At 36.4% G+C, this 22,623-nt stretch overlaps 1 protein-coding gene across 5 annotated transcripts in view; it reads right to left on the bottom strand.

The window, feature by feature from the left end:
* Ylpm1 (YLP motif containing 1) overlaps positions 1-22,623 on the bottom strand; it is a 73,171-nt gene that overhangs the window by 23,152 nt on the left and 27,396 nt on the right. For 4 of the 5 annotated variants that reach the window (XM_076849853.2, XM_076849855.2, XM_076849856.2 and 1 more), the window contains exons 5-11: positions 16,491-18,611; positions 13,301-13,418; positions 6,548-6,968; positions 6,344-6,436; positions 5,699-5,891; positions 5,103-5,221; positions 4,107-4,261 (exon numbers count right to left, since the gene is read on the bottom strand). In XM_076849853.2, the coding sequence (XP_076705968.1) occupies positions 4,107-4,261; positions 5,103-5,221; positions 5,699-5,891; positions 6,344-6,436; positions 6,548-6,968; positions 13,301-13,418; positions 16,491-18,611 (3,220 nt within the window). The remainder of the gene's footprint in view (positions 1-4,106; positions 4,262-5,102; positions 5,222-5,698; positions 5,892-6,343; positions 6,437-6,547; positions 6,969-13,300; positions 13,419-16,490; positions 18,612-22,623) is intronic. The other variant, XM_076849857.2, reaches the window with a different exon arrangement.

The following is a 22,623-nucleotide window of genomic DNA, read 5'->3' on the forward strand; positions in this document are numbered from 1 at the left end:
ATATTGTGTCCAACTTAAAAAAATATTAAAAAAGAAAACAGAAGGCAACAATAAAGATTAGAGCAGAATGTAATAAAATAGAAAAAAAAAAAAAAAACTTGTATGGTTTAGAATGGTTTGAGTGTGTTCTTCAATGGTTCATATGCTGGAAGGTTGGTCCCCCACTCAGTTTGCAGTGCTGAGAGGGTAAAACCTTTAAAAGGGTATGGCTTAGGGGCTGGAGGTATATGTAACTCAGTGGTAGAGCGTTTGTCTAGCACATGTGAGGTACTAGGTTCAATCCTCAACACTGCACATGAATGAATAAATAAAATAGAAGTATTAAAAAAGAGATGGCTTAGTGGGAAGTAATTACATCACTAGGGATGTGTAATGTAGTTCTTGAGGGAACCTGGATCTTTCCCTCAAGAGTGGGTTATTGGGGCTGGGGTTGTAGCTCAGTGGTAGAGTTCTTGCCTTGAACACGTGAGGCCCTGGGTTCAATCCTCAGCACCACATAAAAATAAAGTTATTAAAAAAAAAAAAAAAAGAGCAGGTTATTACAAAAAGAGTGAGCCTAGGTTGCTGCATGGTTTAGTGGGAAAGGAGCTGAACCCAGTCACCTTTAAGAGGCCTTAGGAGTAGGGTTTTGATTTAGATTAGCGTGCCAAAATGTGGTTCAAGATTTTTCAGGACTCAGCATAATAGGTATGTGTTTGTTTATCTGCAGAATGGCCAACCCTAAGTTCACTAATGGAGGCAAGGAAAAAAGGGTTGCCCATTTTCCCTATCAGTAGAATTTGATGGAAAGAGGTGCATACCTGGAGTTAATTGTTGTTATATATCAAAGGGTTTGGAGAACATTGATTAAGAAAGTTTTTTCTTGAAAAAACTCAGTATGGTCATCTACTGCTGCTAGAAGGTTATGTGATATAGTATGTAGCATGCAGTGTGTTATATACTATATAATCAAATAAAATGGAAACCCAAGTAAAATGAAAAAAAAGAAAAGGAAAGGAAAGGAAAGAAAAAAAAAGAAAAAGAGTGAGCCTAGCCTCTGTGTCTCTCTGGCTTTTTGTAATGCCATGTCATCTCTCCTCTCTCATAATTTTCCGTGTGGCCAGAAAGTCTACTACAGCCAAGCAGATGCTGGCACCATGAATTATAAACTGAATAATATCTCTTTTCCTTACACAGTACCTAGTCTTGGGTATTTTGCTATAGGAACAGAAAACAAGACTATAACATCAAAAGCTGGTTCTGAAAAGATCAACAAAATTGATAAACTTTTACTGAGACTAAGAAAAAAAAGAGAAGACTCAAATTACTATAATCAGAAATGAAAGAGGGGACATTACTACCAACTTTACAGAAATAAAAAAAGATTATAAAGGAACACTATGAACAAAGGTATACCAACAAATGAGATAATTTAGATGAAATAGACAAATTTCTAGAAAGGCACAGACTACTAAAACTGACTCAAAAAGAAATAGCCCACCTGAACAGATTTATGACAAGTGAAGAGACTTGTAATTAAAACAACAACAAAAAAAACTACCCACAAAGAAACATCCAGACCCAGATGGCTTTATCACCGAATTCTACCAATTCTTCACAAATTCTTCCAGAAACAGAAAGAATAATCCTAAATTATTTTTGCCAGAATTACTCAGCTACTAAAACCAGACAAAGATATCATGCAAGAATTACAATATTTATTATGAATATGGGTGTAATAGTCCTCAACAATACTATCGAACTGAATCCTATAATATATGAAAAGAACTCTACACCTTTACCAAGTATTATTCATTTCAGGGATAAACATAAAAATCAAATAATGAAACGCATCATATCGATATATTTGGAATATTATATTTAGTGTATCATATCAATATACTAAATACCCAAAATCTCATCAGTTGGTACAACACTTGTTACACCCAAGGCCCGCAAAACCAAACACCAAAAATCACACTATCATCTTTATTTGTGTGTGTATGTGTGTGTGTGTGTGTGTGTGTGTGTGTGTGTTTTAGCTATCAATGCTTATCTATCAATCTATCTATCTATTCATGTTGCTGAGAATTGAACCCAGTGCTTCACATGCCAGGCACATGCAATACCGCTCGCTAAATCACAACCCAGCCCCACTAATCATCTTAATTGACATTTAAAAAGCATTCAATAGAACCTAGGAAACTTCCTTAACCTTAAACTTCCTTAACCTTCCTTAACATCCATGAAAAATCCACACATAACATCATACTTAATGATAAAATACTATGTATCCTAAGATCAAGAATAAGGATGTCCACTCTTGCCATGTGTATTCAACACTGAAATGGAAGTTTCAGCAAGGGTAATTAGCCCAGAAAGAGAAATAATAACATCCAGCTTAGAAAAGCAAAAATAAAGCTGTATTTCCAGATGACATGATCTTATATACAGGAAATCCTAAGAATTCACTAAAAACAGCAGAAACTGATAAGTGAGGTCAGTGATACTGCAGAATCCAAGATGAATACACACACACAAAAAATCAACTGTATTTCTATACACTTGTGATAAGTAACCCCAAAATGAAATTAAGCCAATTACATAAAAATAAACTTGAATGTAAATGGATTAAGCAATCTAATCAAAAGTCTGTACTCCCAGACTGTGCTGGGAGTATAGCTCAGTAGTAGAGAGCTTCCCTAACATGTTTGAAACCTTAGGTTTAATTATAGCACATAAGAAGGGAGGGGGGGAAACCACTAGAAAAAAGATTACATAAAAAAAAAAAAAAAAAAAAAAAAAAAAAAAAAACATGATTCAGCTTTATGTGTCCATAAGAGAGACAATTTATATTCAAAACCAAATAAATTAAAAGTAAAGGGATGGTAAAAGACAATAGTAGTACCACCTTACCCTCAGCAGTTTCATCTCTGAAACCAAAAATAGTACAAAACTCTACATATAAGCACTGCAATACTGTGACAGTCACTGTATTATAACTGAGACAGCTATTAAATGACCAAGAGGTGGGGAGCATATACAGCATGAATATGCCAGATAAAGGAATGATTCATTTCCTGGACAAGACAGTGCAGGATGGCACAAGATTTTGTCACGCTACTCAGAATAGCATGTAATTTTAAAATTATGAATTGTTCTGAGATTTTCTATTTAATATTTTGGGGCCACTGATGACCTCAGGTAACAAACTGTACAAAATGAAACCGCAGATAAGGGGAGGCTACTGTATCATGCAAACAGCAACAATAGAAAAGCTGTGCTTTACAATAATAGTTAAAAAAAAAAAAAAAAAGACTGTAAAACAATGACCTACTAATTCCCTACATATGGGATCAAAATATTTGATAAAATCTCTAATGTCAGTTTATTCAGATAGAATAATTATTCTGCAATAGAAGATAAATTTTAAAGAATGCATATATTTGGGGGGCTGGGATTATAGCTTAACAATAGAGTGCTCGCCTTTCACATACAAGGCCCTAGGTTTGATCCTCAGCACCACATATAAATAAATAAATAAATAAATGAAATAAGGTCATTGCATGCAGCTACAAAAAAATAATTTAAAAAAAAGAATGTGTATATTTGGAAGTCACTAGGAAATTAAGCCTAAGCAAAAATCAACTTTCCTAATTCTCCCTCTTTTTGTCCTATATACCATAAAATCAAAACTATTTTTACCTGTTTCAAAATGGTTGACTGAGCTTTCATGAATTTTAAAAAGTTTTCCACTATCTTTTTTTTGTCATGAAATTTAAGACTAACTAAGGGGTTCCATAGTATGTGTGTGAGTTTAAATGGTGATTTAGAGAGGGTAAGGTAGCTTGAATCTGATATTATTTCTATGTTGCAGAAAAGAAAGAAAATTCAGGTCTGGGGCTGTAGCTCAGTGGCAGAACACTTGCTGAGCATGTGTGAGGAACTGGGTTCGATCCTCAGCATCAAGTAAAAATAAACAAATAAAATAAAGGCATGCTGTCCATCTACAACTACAATTTTTTTTTTAATGGAAAAAGAAAAGAAAGAAAATTCTATTCAGGATATTAAAATGAATCTCTTATCATCTTCAGAATTACAAAAAACTAGTCAACTCCATGACTCACTCTTTCAGGTCTGCTCTCCCGGCCTGGTGGTTTCAAAATGTCATCCACATTCTTTGATTCAGGCTTCTTCTCAACCCGTGGAGCTGGAGGTGGCTGATGACTTAATGAAGGAGCTGGCAGGGTCATTCGCTCCTCTGGGTAAGTTCTTCGTTCTCCTAGAATTCCAGCAGTTGAATACAGTTATTATTTATATAGAAATTATTTTGAAAGTTAACCGTCTACCCACATCTTAATCATAATTTCCAAAAAGTCTTAATGATTTGAAGGCTTTTACTTTAATTAGAGGAGATTTAAAGTAATATAAGTCTACTGAAATCAAGAAAACAAAAAGATTTATATATATTTCAAGAAACAGTGTTCTACAAAATATTGAGTTCATCATTCTTTATATTAAATGTATGAAAAAGACAAACAGCAGGACACAGTAAAATAATAAATATTGTGCTGGACAATCCCAAGCATGACCAATAGTTCAGTAAATTCTGCTTTCCAATTTTAAGAACAAGAGCCATCAGCTTACAAATAAACAAATGTAAATAAGTTACACAGCAATGAAAAACTAAAAGCAACTTAAATGTCCAACAATAAAGGTCTTTCTTATATTTTGTCTAAACAATAGAATGTCACAGAGCCACTAACATGCTAAAAGTCTGGGTTCAATCACAGCATCACAAAACAAAACAAACAAAAAAACGCATTTATACTTTGATCCCAATTTCACTAATATGTGAATGAGAAGAAAAATATAAAAATTATAATATTTGTAGTATGATGGGTGATGGAATTACAAGTGACTTTGTTTCAATTTTCCAAAATTTCTTTAAATCAATTTACATCTTATTTAATTGAGTTTGCTATTTTTGATGATAATACTGCCATCTGAGAAATCTTCAAGTACATTTTACTCCAAAAGATTAAATCCTTAGCTGAAATGAAAAGCATCTCCCCTTTTGTCACATTCTCAATATCCTTATTATTAACAAGGCATCGCTCTACCTCCAAACATGGATGGGCCTTCATAGGCTGGTCGGTCAGACTTCCGATCATAGGATGGTCTATCAAATCCCCCTCTTCTGGATGAGGAGTGGTCTTTTTTGTCTCGATATGACTGAGTTCTAGAAGGCATAACAGGAAGTATTTTGGTAAATTAAAATTATTTAGAATCTCTGCTTTATAATGCAACATCATTATCAGCCCAATCCTCTACAGTTATTCCACACAGACAATATTATATGTTGACTTTACTTTTTCACTTAGATCTACCTTATATAAACAAACCTAAGAAGCTCATAAACTGAAAAAATAAAATTATATGCCTATAATTAATGATTGTACCTTTATTCAAAATACTATTTCCTTTCTTTTCTGCATTATCTCCATTTCCCATTTAATTATCTGGAATTCAAGCTAGCAAAACTCAAGAACCAGTGTTCCTAAAAACTGGCCCAGAATTCCTCTTTCTTCTCCAAATTATACACATACACACACAGAAGATTATGACATTTACTAAATTTCCTTAGGTACACTGACTTTTGCTGAACTTAAAAAAATAATAATTGACACACCAAGCAAAGAAATCTTTCATAGTATACCTATCATCTCGGGGTCGGCGCTCTCTGTCAAATCGATCACGGTCATAGTCAATAACACGATCCCGGTCTCTATCTCTATGTGTCTCCCGATCCCTTTTAAAATCTCGATGATCTGATATGACATTACTTTGACGATCAAAATAAGGCTCACGGTCTCTATCTCTATCATAGCGATCTCGCTGGCCTGTATGGTCTACAAAACACAACAGAAAATAAGAAATATATTCCTTTTTTCAGAAATAAAAGCAGAAAAGTATAAATCTAACTTTAGAATTAGCATAAATTTCTGTCCTAAATTCAACTTAATGAAACATTTAGTGGAGAGGGGGCAACAGAGTTGGAAGGATGGTGGAATGAGATGGACATCATTACCCTAGGTACATGTATAACTGCACATATGATGCGATGCTACATCATGTACAACTGGAGAAATGAAAAGTCGTGCTGCAATTGTGTACAATGAATCAAATGCATTCTGCTGTCATATATACCTAATTAGAATAAATAAATAATTTTTTAAAAAAGAAACATTTAACTATGTTAGAAACATTTAGCTATGCCCAGAAATCTTACTAAAAACAAAATTATATAATAATAAGGCCTTAAAATTAGATTTGAAAATACTGATCTCTCGGGGAATCCTACCTGTCTCAAAACTTGACCTTTCAGGTAGTGGATCTGGGCGTAAGGTTATTCTTTCTCCGTAGGGTATCTGTTCAACTTTATTAGTGGATATATCTGGTAAACAAAACCAGGGATAAAATGTTATAACAGTAAAACTGAGGAAAATCAATTTAAGGTCAACAATACCTGTAGAATCCCAGCTACAAGTTCACTACCATTACTCACCCCGGCCATGGCCATAGTCAACAGTCTGCTGCACTGGCGGTGGTTTGGACATTGGTGGCATACCCATAGGCATTGGGCCAGGAGGTGGAATGGTAGAGTGAACAGGTGGGGGTGGTAATACTGGAACAGGTGGAATCGTTGCAGTTTCTGACTTAAATTCTGAATTCAGTCCTTGTTCATCATTTGTATCCCAGAGCCCATAGAAAGAATCTTCATCCCAGCGTTCCTGTTCCACAGCTGAAGACTGTGGCTTTATCACTGGAGGAGGAGGAGGTGGTGGTGGAGGTGGAGGTGGAGGTGGTGGTATTGGCACAGGAGGCCTAGTCATAGGAACAGATGATCTTGCTGGTGGAGCAGAGGGTCTTACAATTGAACCTGGCGGTTTACCCATAGGAGGGGGTGGTCGATAGGACCCTGGAGGCTAGAGGACAGAGTAAATGTCTTAGTAGATGAGCACATCATCATGCTGCCACAGATCAATGTAAATTAAAGTCTGGTTCATGATCCAGATAAACTGGACTTATTCAAAACTTAGAACTTTGTTCTTTAGAGGATATCAGCAGAAAAATTAAAAGACAAGTCACAGATCAAAATATATGCAACTCTCAAATATAATAAAGGACTTGAATTCCAAATACACAAAGCTCTTATAACTTAGTAATAAGACATATAATAAAAAATTCATAAGGACAAAATGAATTCATAAGGACAAAACTGATGTTTCTCCAAGGAAGATATACTAATGGTTAATGACACATGAAAAATGCTCAACATCATTAGTCATTATTTCATACTCACTAGAATAGCTATAGTTATTAAAAAAGACAAAAATAAATGACAGTGAGAATGGAGAAAGAAGATACCCCTTAAATTGTTGGTGGGACTATAATGGTGCTACTACTTTGGAAAATGGTTTGCAAGTTCTCAAAAAGTTAAACATAAATTTATCATATTACTCAGAAATGCTATTTCTACATATCTATCCAAGAAAAATAAAAATATAACTCTACTCAAAGACATATACACAAATACTCAGCAACATTATACAACAGTCTAAATGGTCATCAATTAGTGAATGGATAAAAATGTGGAATATCCATAAAATGGACATTGTTCATCAACAAAAAAAAAATACTGATTCATACTGTGACATGGATAAATCTTGAATACAAACATAAATAAAAGAAGCTGACATAAAAGACCACATAGTATACGATCTATATCATTGATATTTCCCAGAAAAGAAAAAATTAGAGATGAAAGTGAACTAGTAAGGGCTGATGTTGTGGCTCAGCGGTAGAGCACTTGCCTGGGATGTGCAAGGTCTTGGGTTCGATCCTCAGCACTACATATAAATAAATAAAATAAAAGCATTGTGTCTAACTACAACTAAAAATTAAATATTTAGTGCTGGGGTTGTGGTTCAGTGGCAGAATGCTTGTCTAGCATGTGTAAGGCACTGGGTTGGATTCTTAACACCACATATAAATAAATGAATAAAATAAAGGTTCATCAACATCTAAAACAAAAATTTAAAAAAAAAAAAAGGAAAGTGAACTAGTAGTTGCCTAAGAGTGGGAGTGGGGGTGGTGGTGGTGATGGGGGGTGATGGGGGTGGTAGTAAAGAATAAATGGCATTAGTGTTATGCATCTGCCTTCAACATGAACTTACTGGAACATATGTGCAATGTTTCAAACAGGAAATAGATCTGAAACTCTAGTTTTCTCTAGGATTAAACAAGAAAGGGGTGGAGTCAATAGGAAAAGTATTTCCTCAGTTCCTATTTAGAGCAGTATGGCCTTTAGCTAGTATTTCTAGCTGAGAAACAGATATTATCAAAAGCATGCTGCTTTATTACAGGTAAAGGTACACTTAGTACTTATACAACAAGTACAAAAACCTGGGCCATTTCACAGTGTCATATGTGCTGCGATGATATAAGTGATAGACAAAAGTGGCATTTGGTAGTCACTGGAAATTCAAATGCAGCTTCCAAAGCAGATTAAACTGATTGCTGGTAGAAAATTTCAGAGAGAGGGACAAATGGTTCAAATATAAAGACAGTCTGAAATTACCCCAAATAATTAATATTTAACAACATAATATAAACTATGGAGGGGAAATATGATGGGTGACATAGCTTTGTGTTTTGAGTAGAAGATTACAAGTTTGAGAATAATTTTTTAAAAACTCATTTTTTTGTGAATGTTTATCCTGAGTGTTATAATTTAAATGAAAATTAATTTAAACATTGCTTCATGAAGAATAAATGGCATAGGGATCTTATTGGAGTGACAAAATGTTCTAAAAATGGATTATGGTGACAGTTGCTTGGTGAGTTTAGTTAAAATATCATTGAATTGTACATTTGAATGGGTGAATTAAAAGGTATGTAAATTATACTTCAACAAATTTGTTTTAAAAAAGGAAAAAAATTATCTTCAACACTACTGCCCCCCCCCCTTTTTTAATATAGTTTTAGTTGTAGATGGACACGATGCATATATTTATTTATTTTTAAGTTGTGGTTGGACACAATACCTTTATTTTATTTTTTTGTGGTGCTGAGGATCGAACCCAGTTTACTAGAGGTAAAGGTACATTTAGTACTTACACAACAGGTACAAAAACCTGGGCCATTTCATCACAATGTCATATATGCTGGGATGATATAAGTGACAGGCAAAAGTGGCATTTGGAAAATGGTTTGCAAGTGCCTCACATGTGCGAGGCAGGCGCTCTACCACTGAGCCACAACCCCAGCCCATTTGCCCCTTCTTAAAATGAACTACACTCTCTCTCTCTTCTCCTTACCCTACTTACTTTCAAATGTCCCAGGTCCACCTGAACATACTAAAATTCCATGGGAAGGCCCTGTCATTAGCTTAAAACAAAAACAATCAGAGCCTGGGAAGACAATGCACACAATTACCACTTGTCAATTAAAAATATAAATATATTAAAAATGAAAATTCTCCACGGGCAATTCTCATGTTTACCCCTTAACTAAGAACTTCAGCTATGAACCATCTTACCAAATTAGAGATCTACCTCCTCCAAAAAAAACAGTGAATTTCCAGTGAGAGAAACAAACTCTAGGAGACACCTTCCTTCTATTCCATTCAATTGTCTGGCTGACAACAGCAAGGCTACAGAACATGAGTTTCAGGAAACAAAAAGAATTCAGAAATCATATGGGACATTTAGTAATCTCTCCAAGGAGTGCCACAGTTGTGTGCCATGTTTACTTCTGTTTTCAAAAAGTCATTTCACCAAACGCCAAAAGAAATGCATATTAAGAAGAAGGCAGGGGGGCTGAGGATGTGGCTCAAGCAGTAGCCGCTCGCCTGGCACGCGTGAGGCCCGGGTTCGATCCTCAGCACCACATACAAACAAAGATGTTGTGCCCGCCGAAAACTAAAAAATAAATATTTTTTAAAAAAAAGGATAGAGGATAGGAAAGGCAGCAGAATACAACAGACACCAGAATGGCAATATGTAAATCAATGGTTGTGCAACTGATGTGATTCTGCAATCTGTATATGGGGTAAAAATGGGAGCGCATATCCCACTTGAATCAAAGTGTGAAATATGATATATCAAGAACTATGTAATGTTTTGAACAACCTACAATAAAAATTAATTAAAAAAAAAAAAAAAGGAGAAGGCAGCACCTCTTGGCAGACAGATCCTTTCTACTCATCACTGAAACCCAACTGTCAAATACATTTTATTTTAATCTTTGCAAGCCCAATTTGAACACTTCTTTCTCTCATTTATCTTAGTTCACTGTTTCTGGTTTGTTTGTTCTTTGCTCATAGCTATTTTAGACCTCAAAGGACCAATAAAATGTATCACTTACATATTTATTCATGAGTAGGCTGTGCTTGAAAACTAAACTTTTTGAATAAAAAACAAAATTCACATATATGTAAGGAACATTAACTGAAGGCCATTACAAGCTGGAGTTAAAGACAAATGGCTATTACCTAAGAAACTTTTTACTGGAATATGGCATTTTAAATTTTGTTATGAAAATGTATTTACTAATTCTACAAAAAATTCATATTAAAACATTGTATTAAACTATTAAATCTACCAAAAATATTAAATAGCAGAAGATTACAAGGCTACAAAAGCTATAGTATAGATGTTATAAAATTATTGAAGAGAGCTGTTTAGATATATTATAGGAATAATTTTTGAAATGTCCTATTGATTATTATTTTTGGTCACGTCAATATTTAATTTTAATCAATATGTATGAGACCATGTGTACTTGAATGCAACCAGAGCATAGCAGACAGGCATGGTTAAGAAACAAATTGATTTTGGGCAGGGAGATGACAATGTCTTTATTCTTTGACTGAAATATCCTATCTGACTTTAAGTATTTAAATTATTCTTAAGTTACCCAATATAGCAACTAGATACAAAGAAATTCATTTAAGTTGTATTAATGACAGCGGAAGATTAGGAAAAAAGGTCCAACATAGATGGAATAGTTCAGCAAGTTATTATGCTCCCAAAATAACACAGCATATAGCAATATGAAAAAATGTTTGATATGTTAAAAGAACAAAGCAGAAATGCAGATTTTTTTTAACCTAGAGCTTCTACCATTTGCCAAGACATGCAAAGATAAAAGATAACAGTTCTTGCTAGGCATGGTACCCCAAGTCTGTAATTCTGGCTACTGGGAAGGCTGAGGCAGGAGGATACCAAGTTTTTATTTTGTCTCAAAATAAAAAGAAAAGGGGACATAGCCCAGTGGTAGAGCACTTGCCTAGCATGCATGAGGCCCAGGGTTCAGTACCTCAGTTCTTATCCTGTGAGCTCAGTTTAGAAGGAAAGAGAAAAAAAACAGAAAATCAAAATATAATAATAGCCTGGCAGAGTGGCTAATGTTAGTAATCCCAACAACTTGGGTGCCTGACACAGGAAGACCACAAGTTCAAGGCCATCCTCCATAACTTAGTGAGATTCTTTCTCAAAATAAAGTAACGAAGGGCAGGGAATATATCTCAGTGGTAGAGCACTCCTGGGTTCAATCCCCAGTACAAAAAAAAAAAAACAAAAAAAAAAAAACTAAACAAAATGATAAAGGTTATGACAGAGACTAGTACAAGATGTTATAGGGATAGAGGATATGAGGGTAGTCACTTTATAAAAAGGGGAAGAAAAGACAGTATTATTGAATTCTGAAAGAAACAAGAATTAGCTACTTGGGAAAAAGGAAAGAAAAGATACTCTAGGCTTAGAGAACAACATGGACATGCAAAGACATGGAGAAGTACAAGAGTCTGGCACATTTACAAAATTAAGTAGCTCCAAGTGGAAGGAAACTGAAGCCTAAGTGGGTGGAGTAGCAAGCAATGGTCAGCAGAGGTCAGGCCAGCACAGGAAGAACATAAAAGGCCATGAGAAAGACTAGATTTTATCCCCAAAGCAAATATGAAGAGTTTTCAAGCCAGGGTACAACATACTGAGATTCATGTTTTAAAATGTCTATTCTGGCCAGAAGTCATATTAGTGCTGCTTGAAGTGGAGTGTAAGCATATTCCCAAACACAAGGGCATGAGAACTTTCTGGGGTGATGGGAATTTTTTTCTCTTTTGTATAAATCTATCAAAACTCAAACAATAGACTTAAAATGGGTATTTTGTACAAATTATAACTCAAAATTTGCTTTAAAAAATAATCACTCTTGATAGCACACTGGAGGATGAGATGGAGAGAGATGAATCAGAATGTTTCTGAAATATTCTTGGGAAGACAGATTAAGGCTAAAACTGAGGTTGTAGGGAAGTGGAAAATGGAATATTAGATCCATATGACTGGACATGGACAAGTAGGACAAAGCAAAGACATAAGGTTGACTTTCAGATTTATTTTCTTATGGTGCTGGGGATCAAACCCAGGGCTCTGTACATGCTAGGCAAGTGCTCTACCACTGAACTCTAACTGGTCCCCATATTTTGATTTAAGGTGACTAAAGATGGGAGAAGGAACATCTTAATGGGGAATGATCATGAGCTTCATTTTGAACATACTGAGTTTGACAGGAGACACATCCGCAGACAGAAACTGCAGGCACATGGACGCATACCAAAGTCAAGAAATATGAAATGGGAAGTCAACATCATGGGAGTCACAGATGCTTCAACAACTGTATATGAGCGTTATATGTTAGACCAGGATGGAAGAGAACACTTAGAAACAAAAAGCAAATTTGATAAAATGGTTCAAAGTAGATTTTTCTCCCTCATTATGTTGTTACAAAATTATCTGCATAACAACATTTTTAAAGTCAATCACTGGCTTAAAGAAAATAATAAAAACCAAAATTTCAAAATAAAACAAAGGCAGAACTTAATCACTTAACTCTTCATTATAAACCCCTTTTCTCTACTGCCTGAATGTACTAGGGTATGATGCTTGATCCCTTCTAATAGTTTAAAGGCAGAGGGAGCACCAAAAGGTTCACATGGACTATTTGAATAACAACAACAAAATTATTAGAAAGATTCTATAATTCTGTGAACATGAAGCCATGCAGTTTAGGTACATTTATTCTACTTATCAAAACCTGGGGAAAAGGAGCAGTTCTGCCAACTTTTGACCATACTATTAACAAAGCTTTTACTTTTCCCAAATTTGCAATTTTATAGCAGAAATTTATGCTTATTGTAATTTAAAAATCCACACAATGTAGAAACTATTTCACTTTCTGAGCACATATTTTCCCATACCGGATACATCCCAGGTCTTGATGTATTCTGCAATCTTGAGTCCTGGGGTGGTAGATGGTCAGCCAGCTGTGGCTCAGAACCAAAGTCTTTCATTTTTTGAAGCTGTTCTTTCTGTTCCCTATAAACAAATAAAATTGCCATTGTATATAAGGTCCATTGACACCATTCCTAAATGACTATGATTAATATTAAATTAAAGAGAGAGAGAGAAAAAAAAAACCTAAAAACTTTGTCCTATACACAGTAACCATACAGCACGCCGGGGATAATGTTCTCTTGCTTTACATAGCTAACTTATCAGTCATGTAAGACCTATAAATTATTAATAATTTACTCATCACATTTTTCTTTTATCCAAACACTCTCCTAGTATTTTTTTCAATACTCTAGAAAAATTTTGTGTATGGGTGTGTGTCAGGAATTGAACCCAGGGGTGCTTAACCACTGAGCCGTATCCCCAGCCCTTTTTTATTCTGACATAGGGTCTTGCTAAATTGCTTCGGGCCTCACTAAATTCCTGAGGCTGGCTTTGAACTTACAATCCTCCTGCCTCAGCCTCCTGAGTTGCTGGGATTATAGGCATGAGTCACCACACACCACACCCAGCTAGAAAGGTCATTTTTTAAAAAAAACTTGGCTTGTTTTTTTTTTTTTTTTCCTTTCTTCTGATATTAGGGATTGAACCCAGAGGCACTCTGCTACTAAGCTACATTCCTTTAGGGTCTCACTAAGTTGCCCAGGCTAACTTGGAACTTGCAATCCTCCTGACCCAGACTCAAGAATAGATGGAATTAAAGGTGTGCACCATCAACTCCAGCTTTGCATCAGTTTTTAAAATTTGAATTAGTTGCTGTTATTTACAAAGCAAATATTTCACAGTTAATTCAAATTTTAGAGAGATCTGGTAACAGCAGGCCTATATTTCCACACTGCAACAACTAGCTGAGTGTCTAGTTAGTGGCTGCTAATGTCAGATAAAGCAGCTCGCCATGATCCTTATGGCCCTCCACTTTCACTTAGCCCATTTTCACTCATTTGTCACCTGTCTGATTCTTCAGGGCATTATGGTTTATAATTCTTGCTGTAGATGGTGAGAACAACTGTCAGTCTACACCTTTAAAAACAACTCTTCATTGGGCCAGGCATGGTGGCGCATGCCTGTAATCACAGTGACTCTGGGGGCAGTAGCAGAAGGATCCAAAGTTTGAGGCCAGCCTGGGCAACCCAGCAAGATCCTGTTTCAAAAAAGGACTGGGGATATAGCTCAGTCATAAAAATGTCCCTGGGTTTTATCTCTAGTACTGGAGATTTAAAAAAAAAAAGAAAAAAGAAAAAAAGAAACAGAAAACAAAACCAAAAAAAAAAAAAAAAAAAAAAAAAACCCACTTCATATTCTTAAATATCAATTATGTAACCCTTCTTTAAACTTTGGTTAATTCCTTTTACTTTGCCTTATAATGCCCATTTTAAACATGAGTTACATCCACTATGACCTTTTCAGACCTTTTGCAATTTTCTGTTCTGTATAGTATTGTGATCCAAATGGAAACAAAGTACATAAGATTATTTTCTGCCTCATAGATATTTCTTATAATATTTGTTGATTTTACACAGACACAACATAACCTACTTGTATTCAACAATGACTACTTTTATCCAACACTCAATATATTTTGTTTAATTATATTTATATTGCCTACAGAGGTTTTTTTTTTTTGTTGTTAAGGATGGTGAAGAAGCAGCACTTCTTATCTAGCATTTTTATGCAAAGCAATAATGGATGAAAAAGAAATTTTAAAAAAGAGAGGAAAGAAACCCTGGCAGCTGAGCAACACTAATCAGTTTGGTGTGCTCCATAAACAACACAGATTTTAGAATCAGACAGTCTAAGTTCAAATTCTAAGTCTGCCACTTATAAGCCAAGGGAACTTAGTACCATTTGTGAAGTGAGGATGATAATACTTATCTTTGTAGGCCTTTGAGATATAAGGATATGAAATAAGAGAATTAAATTATCAGCATAGTACCCAATACAGAGTAGGTGTCAATTAAAGATGCCTATAATATAAAAATGAATAACTAAATGTTCTACAGTATGCTTTCACATCCTCATGAATAATCCAGGAAAAATAAGTCTTTGACACTTATCATCTATTGACCAGAGAAAACTGTTTTACTGCCTGACATAGCTGGTCTTTTATCCTCTTCTAGAGTATCTTGTCTTATCACACTTTTCTAGTCGTAAGGTTTCAGGTATAAATTCAATTGGCATAATCCACAAGTGTAGGCCAGAATAGAAAAATGAAAGAAACACAATACATTAGAATCCATCAAAAGCTAACCATTAATTTATTTTCTCAAAAAAAAAAGAGCTAAAAAAGCTTACAATCCATAACTGATTCCTAAATTCCTACCTCAGGATATAGATGGTTTAAGGATTAAATGAGTTATTGAACACAGAGACTTGGTACAGTTTCTAGAAACAAAGGTACACATGCAATAAAAATTAGCTTTGTTATTATTGCTACTATATGGGAAGTACTATGTAGATACCTATACACAGTTAATTATAAATCAAGAAATCCAAATTCTACTCTCAATCTCAAGAAGAAAATATCTATTTATATAGAAACAAGATCCTCAAGTAGAAATAATCTGCTTCCAGTTATAATGAAGACAAAACATCCCAAAAAGAAGGTATCAACAGTTAGACAAATTCAAAGACACCCCCAGGTAAACCACTCCTAGCTTCAACAAAGAAAAATACAGCACTCTCCAAAGTTATATCAAAGACTAGCAAATATGAAATCTATCAGATCTAATGAAAAAGAACAAACCACCTACTGAAAAAAGTGGAGGTTACATATGAGCTCCGTGAAAGTCAAAGCCCTAAAAAGTTGAAGTTTAACACTTGAAACATGCACAGATAAGGCATGCCAGCAACTCCAACTACAAAGGCCAAGAGTAACCATCAAGTTGCACTTCCCAGGGCATACATCTATAATTAACACAGTTCCTAAATAACCACAGTAACCTAAAACAGCAGTGGATGGCCAGAAAAACAAACTGAAAGTATGCTAAGTATGATAAGAAATTAAAGTAAAATGATTCCATTCAAATATATCACTTAAAAAGAGCAGTCTGAAAAATGATTTCAACTGAAAGAAATGATCTTAAGGAGTGAACTTACCGAAGCATTTTCAGTTCTTGTGCAGCTTTCAAAATGATTTCGTGCTGCCTCTGACTGAGAACCATTACCCCTCCAAGGCCTTGGTCAGAGTCTAAGTTTGCATCAGACCCCATCATTTCAGAGGAATGGTGTGAGGAGGGCATATGTTCGGCCATGGGGGAATGTCTATCCACATCAGATGGGTACCATCTGTCTGACAACCGTTCTCTTTCCCAGTCCATTCTGTCAGGAACATAATCTCGCTTTTCCCGCCATGTATCTCCTCTTTCTGGATATTCTCGAATCCTTAACTCACCCCTATCACGAAAATCTCGGTCATACCCATGTTCTCGATTTCTTTCTTCTCTCCATCTATCATCTCGATATCTATCCAAAGGTGGAAGAGGTGGGAGGGGTGGTAAAGGTGGAAGAGATGGAATATCCCGTTCACGAAACTGAGATTCTTGTTCCTCCAGTGGTCTCCCATAATCTCTGTCCCACTCATTATCCAAATTTCTATCGTATATATCCATGGGTCTTCCAATCCGATCCACATCCCTGTCCAAGTCCCTGTCCATTTCCCTACTGTAGTCCTCATCCATATCCTGATCTCTCTCCCAATCATCCCACCAAGGTCCTCGCCTATCTCCATCATGAGACCGAGATGGTGGTGCTGAGAACCTGTCCTCTCTACTGTATGAATCTAGTGTATCATCTTGATAGTCACGTTCACACTCTCTCCAGTATCTCTCTCTATCCCAGTCATCAAGTCTTTCTCGTTCCATTGGAGCATTTCTACCATCTAATGGGAACTCTTCATGCCCTCTTTCTTCTCCATGGTTCCATGGAGCCCTAGGAGGCTCATCTCGGTGATATGGATACATCTTCTCTCCACCATCTCCTGGGTCTGGTCTGAAAGGACCTCTGTCTCGACCAAAATCTGGTCTTCCCAGTCCTCTTTCCCGACTGCCAGGACCTCGAGGTGGTCCCCTTTCCCTGCTCCCAGCTCTTCGGGGTGGTACTCTCTCCCTACTCCCAGCCCTTCGAGGGGGTCCTCTCTCCTGACTGCCAGCCCTCCGGAGTGGGCCCCTTTCTCGGCTGCCAGCTCTACCCCTATCCTGGCTGCCTTGCAGACCACCTGGCATTTTCTCACGGCTGCTTCCTGGCCTTACCAACCCTCTGTCCCGGCTGCCTTCTCCTCTGCAAATCTTCTCTCGACTGTCTTCTCTTCTACCCATCATCTTATCACGAAAGTCTTCTTGCTTGACCAACCCTGGTCCTCGACTGATTGCCTGGCCACGACCTCTGTTTACTAGTCCTTTGTCCCGGGTGTCTTCCATTCTGCTTTGCCCAGGACCTCTGTAAGATGAGCTGCCTCCACGGTTGCCTTCTAATCTATTATCTCTGTTATCTGGCCGAGGAAGCCCTTTATCTTGGTTGTTTTCTGAATGGGGCAGACCAATACCCAAAGATTTAAAATCATTATCTGCAGTTAATGATGATGATGTTCCTACTGCTGCTCCTCCCTCCATGCCCCCTGCTTTTGAGGGAAAAGCAGATTGAGTAGGTACAGGTTTATTTGCAAGGGATACAGGCTGAGAAACAGCTTGGGCTTTGTCCATTTGAGTCTCCATACTTTGAGAATTCTGGTCCCAATTAGAAGGCTCTATTGCACCTTCCGAGACTTCACTTTTAGGAGGCTCTTGTTGAGAGTCGCTTAGATTCTCATTTGACTGAGCCGCCTTGGCATCCTTTACATCTGCAGCAATGGAAAATGCAGCTGATTGCATTTTAAAATTCTTCTGTTGGTTACTACTGGTGTCTGCTAATGGTTCTTTGTTTCCTGAAAGAGGTTCTGCTTGTGACTTAGGCTGCTGCTGATGTTGCTGTCCAAAAGTTGGTTTGGGGCCTTTCCACTGTGGTCCACTCTGTCGAGGACTTAGGGATGTATTGGGGGTAATATAAAATTGAGATGCTGGCCCCCGGGGAATCATTCCCCATTTGCTTTTAGTGCCCTCTGCTGGGTGACCTTCATATCTGGGTCTTGGCCCATCGGGGCGATTTCCTTCAAAACGAGGCCCTTTGGGTCTCGGTCCTTCACACCTTGACCCTAAATCCTCAAATCTTCGAGGACCATCAAATCTACAAGTAAAACAAAAGATATTACTCAAGACAGTAAAGCAGAAAAAAAAAAAAATTCTCCATGTAAGAATATTTAAGGCACTTCTGCCTTAGAATTTATTTATGACAATGACTCTCAGTCATCAAACAAATCCATGTCACCTATATCTTAGAACCAGTATGGTAGCAGTGTTCAGAAGGTCTTGAAAGGTTTTGGAATTCACATCAGCTTTATCTAATTCATCTCAGTATATCTCCTTCAGCAGGTCACTGATCTAATGAATCGCTAAAAAAGCAATTATAAATACTGTGCCCTGGGTAGATGGAATAGTTTACTAATTTTAAATGGAAAAAAATTAACAAGTTCTATATTAACTGAGAGAATTTTTTGAATTAAAGTATAACTACAAAACAAGTATGAGGGCTGGGGATGTAGCTCATTATTGGAGCAGTTGCCTAGCATGTGCAAGGCCCTGGGGCCTAGCATGTGCAAGGCCCTGGGTTCAATCCCCACTACAATTAAAAAAAAAAAAAAAAAAAGCACAACAACAAGAACAAAATTAAATATGAAACAAAACAAGAAACTAAAGGACAACTGGACTGGGGTTGTAGCTCAGTGGTTGAGCACTTGCCTCACATGCATGGGGCACTGGGTTTGATCCTCAGCACCATATAAAAAAATAAATAAAGATATTATGTCCATCTACAACTAAAAAAAAAAATTAAGGAACGACTTAAAAAAATTTAAGGAACTAAAGCACAATTATAAATATAGCTGGAGCTAACACTAACATCTTGATTAACAGACAAAGTCTTTTTAAAAACAGCAGCCATATATTAAGAGTATAATCTGACATTTTAAAAAGTCTGGGCAGAAGGCTGGGATTGAGGCTCAGTGGCAGAGCAATTTCCTTGCACATGTGGGGCACTGGGTTCAATCCTCAGCACCACATAAAAATAAACAAAATAAAGATATTTTATAAAAAGTCTGGGCAGAGATGTTTTTGCTAGGGACCTACTTACTCATTGAATAAATATTTATGAATAATTGTCATCTGTGTTCTCAAAGAATTTATGATCAGATGGAAAGGGAATTTTAGTGTAAATGAATGTCAAAAGGTATAATAACTAAAGTCCACCTGCATACAAAAAGGGCAACAGTGAAGAAAATGGTCAATTCTATCCAGGAGAGAAGAGTGTGTCCAATAAAAGATTTCTAAAATTGGAAATGCTTCAAATGAGTCTTGGAAGACAAACTCTCTGAGATCAGTCTGTGTTGGAGATGAGGGGAACAAGTTGACAACGGCATCTCAGGCTAAGGAAACAATATAAGGGAAGGCAGAGAAGCATATAGCAGTGTAGCGTGTTTGGAAGTGCAAATACATTAGCATAGCTGAAGCAAAAGGAGAGAAGAATAAAGAAAGCTGGGAAAGGGAGGAGTAGAAAGGTGGCATAGTATGAAATAAGGCAAAGAGGCAGGCAACTATCAGTCTCCAGAAGATGATTTGGAAGGCCTGTGTCACAAAGACTACATGTAATCCTCCAATACCCACTTCCTCTTTTTCTGTGGTAATAGAGCCCATTTTTAGCTGAACACAAAGGTCCACAGACTACAGACTCCTTTTCCCAACCTTTCTTGCAGCCAGAACTTGTAGTCCAGCTCTGGCCAAAGGGCAGAGAAAGAAAATGATTTATAAATCCTTCTAGGTTATCCCTATAAAGGGAAGGGCACATCCTCCTCTTCACCATTTCCTTTCTAATGCTGGCTCTGACATGGTAGTGAAGCATCCTGGAGCACTTAAACAAGAGCAACACCATAAGTGATGGAGTGAAGTAACAAATCAAAAAGAACCTCAGTTACTAAACCATCGTATAAATTCTGAGAGAAAATAACTTCTACCTTGTTAAACTTATCTATGGATCTCTGTTCTGACAGATGAATTAATTCGGCTGGTAAGGAGTTTGAAATTACTTTACAAGCATTAGAGCCACTTAAATATGATCTTACTTAAAAGACTGCTTTAGCAGAAAAAGAACAGGTGAAAGGAGGGAAAAAGTTTAAAGATATGTTCAACAATTTGGGCAAGAGAAGGTAATACCTATTCTAATAATAAAAGGATGAAGAGGAGGGGATAAAAGTGAGGTAAAAGAAGGTAAAACTGATAGGCTTTTGTAACGAGTGGGAATAAAATCATCATGGAAAAGGAAGCAGTTAGGATGATTCCAAGGTTTCTTAGATGACTAAAGAGAACTTGATGCCTTTCATGTCTTTAATGAGAACTAGGAAAGGTTTTTTATTTCGTTGTTCTGGGAAATTAATAAAGACCAAAAAATTCAGTTTCAACAATGAAACCGAAGACCAATCAATTCTGTTTCAGCAAAAGATTTAGTTCCTTGACTTTAGGTTTTACTGGCCTGAAGGTCTCAAGGGACAAATACTTCCACGAGGGAACATGACAATGTAAAGCTGAAATCACCACTTTACTTTGAAGTTCTATATCAACAGGTAAAGAAGGGGGTGAGGGTTGGGAATGACTGATCCTGACTTTTGAAGTCACACCAGGGTGGGAGGAGTATGTCTGAAATGCAAGAAATCCTGGAGGATACTTCTCAGTATTTCCATGTCCTGTAATTAAAGTCAATGGAAAAGTACCATAACCTAATCTAGACAGGACTGCTAATAGCCCAGGCCTTTCAACAGTAAAGGCAGGGCTGGGTTTTTTGTAGTTCAGTGGTATAGCACTTGCCTGGCATGTGTGAGGCACCGAGTTTGATCTTCAGCACCACATTATAAATAAATAAATGAATAAATAAAGATATTGTGTTCATCTTTTAAAAAGCAAAGGCAAAATCCAGGACCAGCTGAGGTACTTGCTAAGAGCAAAAGGAATAGGGAATGGGTGGCAGAAGAAGGTAGTAATAAATACCAGCTATAACTACAGGACCAGCTACAGAAATAAGTTACGGGTATCTTTTCCTTAATGTGACATAAATGTGTTTAAATATATGCATTGTGTTTGTCAAATATTTTTAGTTCATTAGTGTTTTTCTTTATCATCTGACATAAGATGTTAATAAACTTTATATCTCCATATTTAAGTTACAGAATATAAAAGAAAGAATGTGACTCATTCATAATAGTGAAAAACAACCCAATGACAAAAAAAGGGATCTTATGTCTTCTTCTGGAGAAACCACTGGAGCATTTTTGGTTATCAAGAAATAAAAGCTTCAAATCAGAAGCAAAAATCTCCCCATGGGCCACCAGAATCAGAAACACAAAAGAAAGGGAATTCTGGGAAATGAATTTCACTCTAGCCTAGGTGACACTTCAAAAACCATCAAAAAAAATTTATACATATATAAGCCCACAATAAAAAAAAAAAAAGATAAGTCTTGTTTTTAAATTCTGGAAGACAAAGAACAAAACTGGGTGGTAACTTATGGTGCAGAAAGAAGCTGCAATTAGAGTGCTGGTAGAGAAGGGGATAAAATCAGAATGGGCCTGGCTTGACCACAGAACCCCAAGGAGGGTCAAGATTCTCAGATACCAAGGATGCTGGAGAAAGACAGGAGTAAGCCTTGAGGCTGAAAATATGCAAATTAAAATCTATATTCAGAAACAACTAGCCTTTCCTAGCTTGAATGTCTCTAAATTCTATTAAGAGTCTCCTCTCATTAGTAGATAGTTCCTTGCCCTATCATCTAAATAAAGCAAAACCTGACAATTGACAAGCCCCTGAGACATCCCAGATCTCTCAGTTTCTCAGGTGTCTTCTATTCTTAAATACAACCAAGGATCACTACTTATGTGAAGCACATCTTCAAAATGAGAAGAAGAAACCAAAGAGACATTAAATAGGACATGGATCTGAAGAAATCACAGATTAATACAAAAAGCAGGAGAGAAAAAAAAGAAAACAAATCCACTCAAATCTGTATCCTTAGAGTCTTAAAGATTGTAAAAAAACAGAAAAATATTTTAAATTCTTAAAATAAAACAATGCAATAAAATGACAGGAAGTTAAAGTCC

This window comes from Callospermophilus lateralis, chromosome 3 (genome assembly GCF_048772815.1).
Source record: "Callospermophilus lateralis isolate mCalLat2 chromosome 3, mCalLat2.hap1, whole genome shotgun sequence".
Taxonomy (NCBI): domain Eukaryota; kingdom Metazoa; phylum Chordata; class Mammalia; order Rodentia; family Sciuridae; genus Callospermophilus; species Callospermophilus lateralis.